This window comes from Bos javanicus, chromosome 8 (genome assembly GCF_032452875.1).
Source record: "Bos javanicus breed banteng chromosome 8, ARS-OSU_banteng_1.0, whole genome shotgun sequence".
NCBI lineage: Eukaryota > Metazoa > Chordata > Mammalia > Artiodactyla > Bovidae > Bos > Bos javanicus.
This window is the reverse complement of record NC_083875.1, coordinates 99,252,866-99,265,807: the sequence shown is the minus strand read 5'-3', so window position 1 is coordinate 99,265,807 and position 12,942 is coordinate 99,252,866. Positions and strand designations below refer to the sequence as shown.

Below are 12,942 nucleotides of genomic sequence, written 5' to 3'. Positions count from 1 at the left end.
TAGATAACTTTAAGAGGTTCAAGACTTCAATGGGGAAAGCAGATAGTAAGAGAACTAGAAGTGGAGTCTGAAGTAATTGATTTACTGCAATCTCATGATAAGACTTTAATGGATGAGGAGTTGCTTATGGATAAGCAAAGAAGGTGGTTCCTTGCTACTTGGAATCTACTTCTGGTAAAGATGCTGTGAAGATTGTTGAAATGACAACAAAAGATTTAGAGTAGTACATCAACTTGGTTGATAAAGCAGAGGCAGTGTTTGAAAGGATTAACTCCTGTGTTGAAAAAAGTCCTGTGGTGACTAAAGCTCTCAAACAACATTGCTTTCTACGGAGAAATCACCAGTGAAAAGAAGAGTCAGTCAGTGCAGCAAAACTTTATTGTCTTGTTTTAAGAAATTGTCACAGACTCTGCACAGTCTTCCGGTGGCCAGTCATGTTGATCAGTCAGCAACCATCACCATCGAGACAGGATGCTCCACTAGCAGAAAGATTACAATTTGCTGAAGGCTCACATGACAATTAGTGTTTTTACGAATCAAGTATTTTTTAATTAAGATACCTTACATTTTTTTAGACATAATGCTATTGCACACTTAAAAAGACTACAGTTCAGTGTCAACATAATTTTTATATACTCTGGGGAAGCAGAAATTTCTTGTGACTTACTTTATTGCCATATTTGGCTTTATTGTGGTAGTCTGGAAGCCGAACCTGCAATATCTCTGAGGTCTGCCTGTGTGTTATTTCATTCCAGTTATGTAAATGATACTGTGATAAGCTAGAGGACATCCTATGAAATAAAAATCTTGGGCTTTCTAACAGATGTTTTTCTCATGAGGCCTTTTATCACTCCCTGTGTTAAAATCTGTATTTTAGGAGGTTGCTAGAAGCCTAACTTAGGAATGACAGGAATGCCATTGTATTGTTATCATCTTTTTAAAAAAAGCATAATTAGTTGAATTACATGCTTAATTTTGCCCACTTAATTATTCTAGACAAAGGCAAACCTAACAGGTAGCTTGTATAAACCAGTCCTAAGCTAACATTAACCCACCTCGGATGGCCACGTAATGGTACCTGTTAACACTCCTGACTTTACTCCTCAGTTGCCGGACCTACAAAAAGGCAGATGTCACACATGTAGGCAGGCACAGTTTTGCATCTTGATACTTTTACAATTAATATTCAGATATCCACATTGAAGTGATCTAAAGAAACTGATAACGCAATTCAGAAGTCAGGTGTATTAGGGAATGAACAGTGTGTCAGAGAATGTATTTCCGACTTACTCCAGGGTTTACATTTTGTTAAAAGTCACGCGTAATCTGTGTGCTCTTCATTTCAGAGGTGGCCATCCTTACTTGACGGGCTTGGCGGTGGCTGGTGGAGCGTACTATCTGGGCCTGGAAGGAGCAATCATTGGGCCCATACTTCTCTGCATACTCGTGGTCGCTTCCAATATTTACAGTGCCATGCTAGTGAGTCCCACGAACTCAGTGCCCACACCCAACCAGACCCCATGGCCTGCTCAGGCTCAGCGGTGAGTTCCAGCTGAGTGATCATAAACTGTGTATGAAATTGAGCTCACCAGTCTCTGTGTTTTCACCTGAGTGCAGTCTGTTAAGATACGGAATATCCGTTGGCCTGCTATAGAGCTGCCACTTTGCAGATTCCCTTAGCTCTCCCTTGTGTTGGAATCATATTTCCCAATATTGTTTTCTTTCTTGATTTCTTCCTGCTTTTTGTTGGAGTACATCCTCCTGTAGATTTTTGGGAAAGAATGCACGGGAGATAAATTTAGGGGATGATACGTGTCTGTAAAGGCTTCTTCTAAAGTCATTCTTATTCAGTAGCTTGCCTGGGTAGAGAATTCTGTTTAAAAATTTTTCCCTGTGTAACTTTATTTCTTCATTGTTTTCTAACTTTCATGGTTGTCAAAATTCTGAGGCCAGTCTGATTCCTGATTCTTTGTAATTCAAATGTTTGAAAACCTATAGGGTCTTCTTTTTTGTTGTTGTTTTTTGATCTGTTTTTGTTGTTGTGTTTGAATTGGCACTTCTATCAAGTGCCTCTGTGACCTTGAAAACTGGAAATTTATGTTCTGCCATTTTGAAATTTTTCTTTAATTATTTTATTAATGATTTCCTTCTCTCCCTTTCAAAAACGTATTTTTATTTTCATGTTGGCCCTCCTACACTGGTCTTGTCATTTTTAAATCTTTTCTCTGATATTCTTCTGGTTCTGTCTTTTTGGCTTCCATTTTCTGGATTATTTCTCCAGTTTTATCTTCTATCATCTTTGTAGAGGTTTCCATTTGAACTATCATATTTTTGGGCAGTCTGGTTTGTTGAGATATTATTTGTGTAAATAAAATTTGCCTTTTTTAGCGTATAAGTCTGTGTTAGTTTTCTATGATATGTAGCAAATTTTCACTAACTTAGTGGCATAAAGCAACATGTTTATAAGAAAGTCATTTATAAGAAAGTCAGAGTACAGGTACAGTTCAGCTGGGTCTTCTGCGTAGGCTCTTCCAAGGCTACAGTCCAGGCATGAGCTCAGGCAGGGGCTGCATCTGCAGATTGGGATTCTCTTCTAGGCTTGCTTGTTATTGACAAAATTCCTTTGTTTGCAGTTGTAGCCCCAGGTTGAGGCTCCTAGAGGCTGCCTCTTTCCATAGGCATTTTATAACACAATGCTTGCTTTCGCCAGGCCTTCAGGAGTATTTTTCTGACTTCTGTCGCTGATGGCTAAGACTCTTTTGCAGAGGGCTCACCTGATTAGACCTGGCCCACAGAACATATTGTCATTTTGATTGAAGTCAGTTGCTTGGGGACCTTAATTACATCTGTAATATCCCCCAACCTTCACCATATTAACACAATATAATCACAATATCAGGGGCCTCCCTGGTGGTTCAGTGAAAAAGAACGTGCCCACCAATGCAGGGTATGCAGTTTTCATCCCTGGGTCAGGAAGATCCCCTGGAGAAGGAAATGACAACCCATTCCAGTATTTCCCTGGGAAATCCCATGGACAGAAGAAGCCTGCCAGGCTACCACTCATGGGGCCACAAAAGAGTTGGACACGACTTAGCGACTTAAACAACAGCAACAACAATAATCACAGTATCAGGTATCCGGTACGTTTGACTGTCAGCTGATGTGATGAGTGAACCACTCAGGATTTGCGGGGTGGTTATTATGTGTGTCCCCATAATATAATCTGCCCAGGACCATTGTCTCTGCAGCCATTGGTGTCAGTGCTTTTTGGCTTCCCTGTGGGGCTGCTAAATTCCTTAGTGAAAGATCTTTTAATCTCCTGCTCAGAGGTTGGTGGCCTGGCTGCCAGCCTTCTGGGAGCCAAGACAGGGAAAGGAATTGGACGGCATTCGAGATGTAAATCCTCACTCAGTCTGCCACGGTCAGTATGCACCCCTACCCTTATCCCTGCCTGTTGGCCCCCAGTCCAGAGACTTTTTTGTTTTACCTTCTCTAAGGGAGGAAAAGACTCAAATTTCTGCCAGTAACAGGAGCATTTGCCGGGCTGGGTGGAGGGCTGGGTGACAGTACTGGACCCATGAGGTTTACTGCATTTTCGGCACACTTCACAGCACCTTCTGTGTCTAGTCCCACCTTCAACCTCATTTTCAAAGTTACTTGATATCACCAACTCCTGAGCCTTATTGAGTAACTCCTGGCTTAGGATTCAGTTTTTTAGGTCATGCTGGTCATAGCAGTTCTTCATTTGCTTTCCACTTTCTGAAAGTTTGTTTCTTTTAACCTCTTATGTTGTCTTTTTTAAGGGAGGTTTATGCTGTCTAATGGTTTTAAAAATAAATATATATATAAATATTGCTTTATTTATTTGGCTTGCGTCAAGTCTTAGTTGTAGCACAGGGGCTCTCTAGGTGTTGCAGGGGGGCTTAGACATGAGGGCTAAGTTGCTCCAAAGCATGTGGGATGTTAGTTCCTGACCAGGGATCGAACCCCCGTCCCTCTATTTTGCAGGGTGGATGATGAATTCTTGACCACAGGACCACCAGGGAACTCCTTCTAATGGGGTTTTGAAAAGGCCTGAGGGAATCATGTGTCTCACACAGCACTTCCTGGTGGAAAGTCTAAATGGCCTCTTAAATAGTAACAACCAGCCGCCACTGACATTTATTGGGACTCAGTGTGCCAAGTTCTGTGATAAAACTTTACCTGCATTGTCTTATTTTACTTAATCTGTCCAGTGTTTCCATGTGAGGTTAGGAACAGTTGTTTTCCGTATCTTATAGATGAAGTCAAGGCTTAGAGAGATTATCCTGCCTGTAGTCACATAGAAATAAGCAGGTGAGGTAGCGTGTTTTCAACTAGAGATCTTTCTTTTCCTTAACTATCCTGCCACCCCTTTTCAGGAAGACATTCTCCTCTGCTTCCTTCCTCAGTGATGGTACCCCTCACTTACATGTGCCTGTGTGGTCATCCTTACAGCCTCCTGTCTTCCCAAGTCACCATCTTTACCCAGTCCTACCTGTTTCATCTCAAATCCACCCTTTCTTCCTCTTCTCCAGTGCCACCCACCCTGGGCCCAGCCACAGGGTTTCTCACCTGGACTATCGTGGCATCTCAGTCTCCCGGCCAGCCTCTCAGCATCCACTCTTGCTGTCTTCCAGTCTCTTGACACTGAGCAGATGAGTCCTTTTTAAAGGGGAGACATATCTGGTCGTGATGCTCTTCTACCAGAACTGGCCTCCCACTGTTCTTACCAGGAAGATCAAAATCCTTCCAAGGTCCTGCGTGGTCTGCCTGTGCCTGGCTTATGCATCTGTAATATCTTCCCCTTGTCAGAGCTGCAGCCACGCTGGCTTTCTGCCAGGGCCTCAGATACACCAGCTCCATTCAAACCCTAGGCCTTCAGACATGCTGCTTTCTGTGTCTGGACAGATTCTCCCCCTCCCCTGTCTTTCCTTGCCTAATTAGCTCCTAATCACTCTTCAGATTGCAACTCAAGTGTCAGTCCATCAGAGCATTCCCTCCTCTCAAGATTAGGTTATGTCCTGCGTTTAATGCTCTTAAGGATAGCACCTCCTACCTTTCCTTTTTTTACAGCTTTCATTTATACACTTTTGTCTTTTCCCTTTTTACTGTGGTTGCTGCTACCCCCGGGCCGTGCCCATTTTAGTCACTGGGGTATTCACTGTACCCGTCAACCTTCAACAGCGCCCTCTTCCTAGTTCAAGGAATGATTGGGCTGTGAGGGAGTAGTGTCTACTGGGTCATGAGCTATGGAAGGGTTCAGCTTGTCTTAGAACTCTCATGCTGTAACATGAGAATGTCTGCGTTTCATTAGACCTTCTAATTGTCGACACAGGCACTGGTGGCTGAGAAGATCCATCTGCATGACTATTTCTGTGTATTGTTTCTAGGTCCTATGTAGTGCTTCTCACTGTTGATAGTGGGGAATACACTATTTCATGGTAGTAAATGTTGTTGACACAGCACAGCTTTGGGCTCCCAGCTGTTTTGGCCTCAATTCAATAATCAGAACCTATGGCTTCCCCTGTTCTCTACTAACACTGGGACTGTCTGGGAAGTGTGGGGAAGGACATAACACCCCTGCAATCACACATTTTCAAGTCTCAATACTTTTTTGATTTTTGGACAGAATAATCAGACTTGATTTAATGTACTTATTTCATTCCTACCAAAACCTGAGCAGCAATCTTTAAACACTAAAGCTCAGAAAAACCTGTAAGAAGGAAGTCAGGGCATATCCCAGGAACTCCTCTGAGGATGCTGTTTGCTATATTTAAGTTTTCCTTTGCCCTCTGCCACACCTTGATGTGACCAGAGGTGACAGCTAGAAGGTGGTTCTTTAAGGAACTCAGCTTTACCTTTTGGGGGATAGAGTTATTAGTCAACTCATTGCTGTTTTTAGAAGCATTATCTTAACCTGACTGTGATTATCTTCCATAATTTAATACCCAAAGTTCAATCAAAGGTCATTATCTTTTTATGAAAGAAATTACAAATGATTCCCAAATTAAGGTTTAACTTACGATTTTTCAACTTAGTGATGGTGTGAAAGCAATACACGTTCAGTGGAAACTGTACTCAGAGTTCTAATGTTGATCTTTTCCTGGGCTAGTGATATGTAGCACAGCTCTCTCTCGGTGCTGGGCAGCGGTGGCTGCAGCTCTCAGTCAGCCACATGATCACAAGGGGATACAACTGATATGCCTATGACCAAGCGGCACCCAGACAACAGTTCTGTTTTTCACTTTGAGTACAGTGTTTGGTAAATTACTTAAGATATTCAACACTTTTATTCTAAACCAGGCTTTGTGTTAGATGGTTTTGCCAAACTGTTGGGTTTCCCTGGTGGTTCAGTGGTAAAGAATCCACCTGCCAGTGCAGGAGATGCAGGTTTGATCCCTGAGTGGAGAGGATTCCCTGGAAGAGGAAATGGCAACCCTTTCCAGTATTCTTGCCTGGTTAATCCCATTGACAGGAGCCTGGTGGGCTTCAGTTCATGGATTTGCAAAAGAGTCAGACATGGCTTAGTGAGTAAGCAGCAACAGCAGGCCAATTTAAGTGTTATAAGCATGTTTAAGGTAGGTTAGGCTAAGCTGTGATGTTTTGCAGGTTAAGTGTATGAAATACTTTTTTGACTTAAAATATTTTTCATGTACAGTGGGTTTCTTGGGACATGTGTATGTGTGTGAGTCGCTCAGTCATGTCTAACTCTTTGCGACCCCATGGACTGCAACCTGCCAGGCTCCTCTGTCCATGGAATTCTCCAGGTAAGAATACTGGTCAACACCGAAATCAGATTGATTATATTTTTTGCATCCAAAGATGGAGAAGCTCTATACAGTCAACAAAAACAAGACCAGGAGCTGACTGTGGCTCAGATCATGAACTCCTTATTACCAAATTCAGACTTAAATTGAAGAAAGTAGAGAAAACCACTAAACCATTCAGGTATGACCTAAATCAAATCCCTTATGATTATACAGCGGAAGTGAGAAATAGATTTAAGGGCCTAGATCTGATAGAGTGCCTGATGAACTATGGAATGAGGTTCGTGACACTGTACAGGAGACAGGGATCAACACCATCCCCATGGAAAAGAAATGCAAAAAAGCAAAATGGCTGTCTGGGAGGCCTTACAAATAGCTGTGAAAAGAAGAGAATCGAAAAGCAAAGGAGAAAAGGAAAGATATAAGCATCTGAACACAGAGTTCCAAAGAATAGCAAGAAGAGATAAGAAAGGCTTCCTCAGTGATCAATGCAAAGAAATAGAGGAAAACAACAGAATGGCAATAACTAGAGATCTCTTCAAGAAAATTAGAGATACTAAGGGAACATTTCATGCAAAGATGGGCTCGATAAAGGACAGAAATGGTATGGACCTAACAGAAGCAGAAGAGATTAAGAAGAGGTGGCAAGAATACACAGAAGAACTGTACAAAAAAGATCTTCACGACCCAGATAATCACGATGGTGTGATCACTCACCTAGAGCCAGACATCCTGGAATGTGAAGTCAAGTGGGCCTTAGAAAGCATCACTACGAACAAAGCTAGTGGAGATGATGGAATTCCACTTGAGCTATTTCAAATCCTGAAAGATAATGCTGTGAAAGTGCTGCACTCAATATGCCAGCAAATTTGGAAAACTCAGCAGTGGCCACAGGACTGGAAAAGGTCAGTTTTCATTCCAATCCCAAAGAAAGGCAATGCCAAAGAATGCTCAAACTACTGCACAATTGCACTCACCTCACACTCTAGTAAAGTAATGCTCAAAATTCTCCAAGCCAGGCTTCAGCAATATGTGAACCGTGAACTTCCTGATGTTCAAGCTGGTTTTACAAAAGGCAGAGGAACCAGAGATCAAATTGCCAACATCTGCTGGATCATGGAAAAAGCAAGAGAGTTCAAAAAAAACATCTATTTCTGCTTTATTGACTATGCCAAAGCCTTTGACTGTGTGGATCACAATAAACTGTGGAAAATTCTGAAAGAGATGGGAATACCAGACCACCTGATCTGCCTCTTGAGAAATCTGTATGCAAGTCAGGAAGCAACAGTTAGAACTGGACACGGAACAACAGACTGGTTCCAAATAGGAAAAGGAGTACGTCAAGGCTGTATATTGTCACCCTGCTTATTTAACTTATATGCAGAGTACATCATGAGAAACGCTGGACTGGAAGAAACACAAGCTGGAATCAAGATTGCCGGGAGAAATATCAATAACCTCAGATATGCAGATGACACCACCCTTATGGCAGAAAGTGAAGAGGAACTAAAAAGCCTCTTGATGAAAGTGAAAGAGGAGAGTGAAAAAGTTGGCTTAAAGCTCAACATTCAGAAAATGAAGATCATGGCATCCGGTCCCATCACTTCATGGGAAATAGATGGGGAAACAGTGTCAGACTTTATTTTTCTGAGCTCCAAAATCACTGCAGGTGGTGACTGAAGCCATGAAGTTAAAAGACGCTTACTCCTTGGAAGGAAAGTTATGACCAACCTAGATAGCATATTCAAAAGCAGAGACATTACTTTCCGAACAGAGGTCCGTCTAGTCAAGGCTGTGGTTTTTCCTGTGGTCATGTATGGATGTGAGAGTTGGACTGTGAAGAAGGCTGAGCGCTGAGGAATTGATGCTTTTGAACTGTGATGTTGGAGAAGACTTTTGAGAGTCCCTTGGACTGCAGGGAGATCCAACCAGTCCATTCTGAAGGAGATCAGCCCTGGGATTTCTTTGGAAGGAATGATGCTGAAGCTGAAACTCCAGTACTTTGGCCACCTCATGCGAAGAGTTGACTCATTGGAAAAGACTCTGATGCTGGGAGGGATTGGGGGCAGGAGGAGAAGGGGACGACAGAGGATGAGATGGCTGGATGGCATCACTGACTCGATGGACGTGAGTCTGAGTGAACTCCGGGAGTTGGTGATGGACAGGGAGGCCTGGCGTGCTGTGATTCATGGGGTCACAAAGAGTCGGACACGACTGAACGACTGAACTGAACTGAACTGAAGAATACTAGAGTGGGTTGCCATTATCTTCTCCAGGGGATCTTCTTGACCCAGGGATCAAACCTGGTCTCCTGCGTTGCGGGCAGATTCTTTACCATCTGAACCACAAGGGAAACTGTCTTAAGGATATTATTAAGTATGAAGCCAGGTATAATGCCATCATAAGACAAGGAAGATCAGTGTTTGGCAATTATGCTGAGGTTTAACACCTCCTACTTTTTAATAGAGTAAGAAGTTATTTTTGTCTTTGTAAAATAATATATGAAAATGGTCTCGTAAAAAACCATGACTCCTCCAGACCTTTACCTAAATCTTAAGGACGTCATTTGGAGTATGCTCCCTATCATTCCAGTTTAGGATAAATGCTCAATGAAAATTTGATGAGTTAATAGATTAGTGAAACCAGGAGCAGATCAGATTAAAAGATCTTTTCACTATAAGGCTGATAAAAGAGTATGGGCCATAGTAAACTCCAGCCTTAGAACTTTATTCCAAATTTTTGGAAGAGGCAGAATGTACGTAAGTGATGACATGTGCTCTGTCACAAGGTGTGCTGGTGGGGGTTTAGGAAATACATACTCAGCTATCCTGAGCCTCCTAAAGTAAGTTACGTTAGTCAGTGCATGCTTTTCATTTGTAAACATCCACAATTTACTCTTTCTCTGGGAAGCTGGGAGTCAACAACTCTTGAGTTGTTAAATCAGAAAAGACTTAAGCATTCTCATAAATGGATTAAAAAAAAAAAAAATCTCCTTGAAAACTTCAGGGGAAGCAGATCCAAAATATTTTCAAGGAGCCAAGAAGATTGCAAGTGAGAAATCACATCACACAATCCCCATTGCAGTCAAAGGAACTGTAAAATGTTCACAGCAATCCTGTATCCCCCTAGTCACATGAGGCCCCATTCCACCTTTTTTATTCTTGAGAAATTCTACCACTGTGGTTCAAAGGAACGTAACAATCCTTATGGTTTGGGAAAGAATACTATATTTAGATGGTTTAAGTAGGACATTTACTATTTTAAGAAATAATACTGTCAAAGAAATACCCTGGCAGTCCAGTCATTAGGACTCTGTGCTTTCACTGCTGAGGGCCCAAGTTCACCCCCTAGTTGGGGAACTAAAATCCCACAAGCTGTGCAGCGCAGCTGAAAAAAAAACACTGCTGATGCAATTTTTATTCCTTTGTTTCTTCCTAATCTAGAGGGTTACAGTTTTATGAGCCCTGTGGATTAGTTAGTGCTGTGGCTTTTGATGAGACCAGGAAGAATTATATCTCTATCTCTGGGTTTTGGAGTTTGTTTTCCAGGAGGTAATTGAGGTTCGGTTCAGATCAATGTTACTTCTATAGGGTTTTACACACACACAACACACGAGGTAATTGAGATTCAGTTCAGATCAGTGTTACTTCTATAAGGTTTTAGACACACACACACACACACACACACACACACGCGAGATAATTGAGGTTCAGTTCAGATCAGTGTTACTTCTGTAGGGTTTTACACACACACACACACACACACTACCCCAAACATCTAGAGAAAACATACTGTTGGGATGGAAAATAGTTAATAGCTATTTTCCTATCTTGCTTCATTGTGTTTTCTTTCTTCTGAGTCCTTCTGGAGGCTTTCTTGGCCTGGAGGCAGAACTGAATAGCAGGTATGAATTTCAGGGTTACAGCTAAGCTTACTTGTCAACAGAAAGCAGTCACCAGGCCAACCACAGTTTTGATCTTATTTCATGCATCTTTGCCCTGAGGCAGCCGTTTTCATTCATAATTTAGGGGAATTGAAGAGTTAGAGATTGAAGCTTGAAGGTATCTTAGAAATTTGAAAAGATATGAAAGAATGAATTTAAAAACTTTTTGGTGTTGGAAAATGCTTTGTAATACTGATCAGTTTTTGGTTATTGGTTTTAAAGATATTCCAGGGCTTCCCAGAATTGAGTGCTACCTGAATTTCATATAGTCTGGGACAACTTGTAGCTTTAGCTGTACACAGCTTTACCTGTACACAAATGTAGGTGAGACTGTGAAAAAGAGATATATAAATAAATGGGTAGGTAGCTATCTAGAGCAATGATTGTGGGGGAGGAGGGTGAGGCTCCCCTCAGGGGACATTTGGCAACGTATAGAGACATCTTCATCATCACAGCTGTAGAGAGTAGGAGCTGCTAAACCTCTCACAGTGCAGAGTGGTCAGCAGTGCAGCTGTTGAGAAACCTTGATTAGATAGATACAGAGATAGATGGATATTAATACATATAAAAGGGCTTCCCTGGTGACTCAGTGGTAAAGAACCTGCCTGCCAACGCAGGAGACGTGGGTTCCATCTGTGGGTCGGGAAGATCCCCTGGAGAAGGAAATGGCAACCCAGTCCAGTGTTCTTGCCTAGGAAATCCCACGGATAGAGGAGCTTGGCAAGTTATAGTTCATGGGGTCGCAAAAGAGTTGGAAATGACCTAACGACTAAAAGACAACAACACATAAAACGTGTGTGTATAAATCTTAGTTTGGGGGACTTTTTCTCAGTATAAAAATTCATTTTAGTTCCTTGACCTGTTAGCATATATTCAACATGGTGAGTTCAGTCATGTCATATATAATCCCTTTCAGAGACACAGGAACCATAGCCAGGAAGCTTACCCCTTCCTCAAGGCTGTTCCTTTGGATGTAGAGCTGTGCTAATTAGAGATGTGCTTGAGATATAAGAGGCTTCCCACACCATCCAGTAAAAGAGCCTTCAGATAACTGAGCAAATGTAATCTCTTTTTTTCTGTATCATTTGACTTGTGCCCCACTTGACATTTGAGTACTTCCTATGTGATGCTAAAGGGTTAACCTTTATTTTACCTCTGCCTGCCTGTCTAACCCTGCTAATTGGTGATATGGTTGTGAAGGAGCAAAGCAATCTCTGTCTAAAAGGATGGTAATAAACTTGTGCTTCGTATCTGTATCATTTAAGATGGATTTGCCTGTATTATAACCAAAAAAAACCAACTCAAAAAACCCCACCACCAGTAGAACTTTAACAGCTAGAAGTTTATTTCTCTCTTGGCTGTAAGAAGTACAAGGTAGGCAGACCAGGGCTTGGTGTGTCTGTTCCACAAACATCCATGCCAAGCTTGACTCCCCACCTTGATGTTCTGTCCACCTTGGTGTGGGGTCTTTTCATCTAAGATGAATGCTTGTTCATTGATGAACTTTGACCTGGCCATTTGGCTGCCAACAAAGATGCAGACCTGGCTGGATAAATTATGTAGCAAAGGCCAGCTAGCTACTACAGTCCTAAGTTAGGCCCCAATACAGCAGACCCCCTCCATCCAACCCAGTTATTACCTGCCAGTTAGCCACATTCACTTGGCTTGTTTGATGTAGGTCAGAAACAGTATAAGTTCACAGTCATTTGATGAAAAGCCCTATCCCATTTCTCCTGCCCTGAACCACAACACTCAGAGCTGGGACATTGCTGGATCAGTTCTCCTATTTTGCAATAAAAGTTATCCAGTTAGCATTTAATCTTCAGTCTCTTACTGTTTCTCTCTTTAACATCATTGTGTCTACTTTCCAGTCAGCACGAAGGGGGAAAGGTCAGAAAAGATCACCTTTCTCTTTTAAGGACATTGCCCAGAAGTCACTCAACACTTCTACTTACATCTCACTGGCCAGATGTTAGTCACATGGTCATTAGTTTCAAGAGCGTCTAGGGAAACAGTCTTTTGGATGGACCTTCCAAAAAAAAAACTAGAGTTCTTGTTGCTGCAGGTTGAGAAACAACTATCAGACTTCGAAACAATACTCAGTGAAAATACTAAGAAAAAAAACAGTGACTACATAATGGCACCAAGGCTCTCAACTTATAAGAATATTATATGACAGTGAATTACTGGTTAGATGCTATTTTTCTTTTC

At 41.9% G+C, this 12,942-nt stretch overlaps 1 protein-coding gene across 2 annotated transcripts in view; it reads left to right on the top strand.

Annotated features, from left to right (window-relative positions):
• TMEM245 (transmembrane protein 245) overlaps positions 1 to 12,942 on the top strand; it is an 83,907-nt gene that overhangs the window by 64,984 nt on the left and 5,981 nt on the right. For both annotated transcript variants that reach the window (XM_061426429.1, XM_061426428.1), the window contains one exon: positions 1,347 to 1,541. In XM_061426429.1, the coding sequence (XP_061282413.1) occupies positions 1,347 to 1,541 (195 nt within the window). The remainder of the gene's footprint in view (positions 1 to 1,346; positions 1,542 to 12,942) is intronic.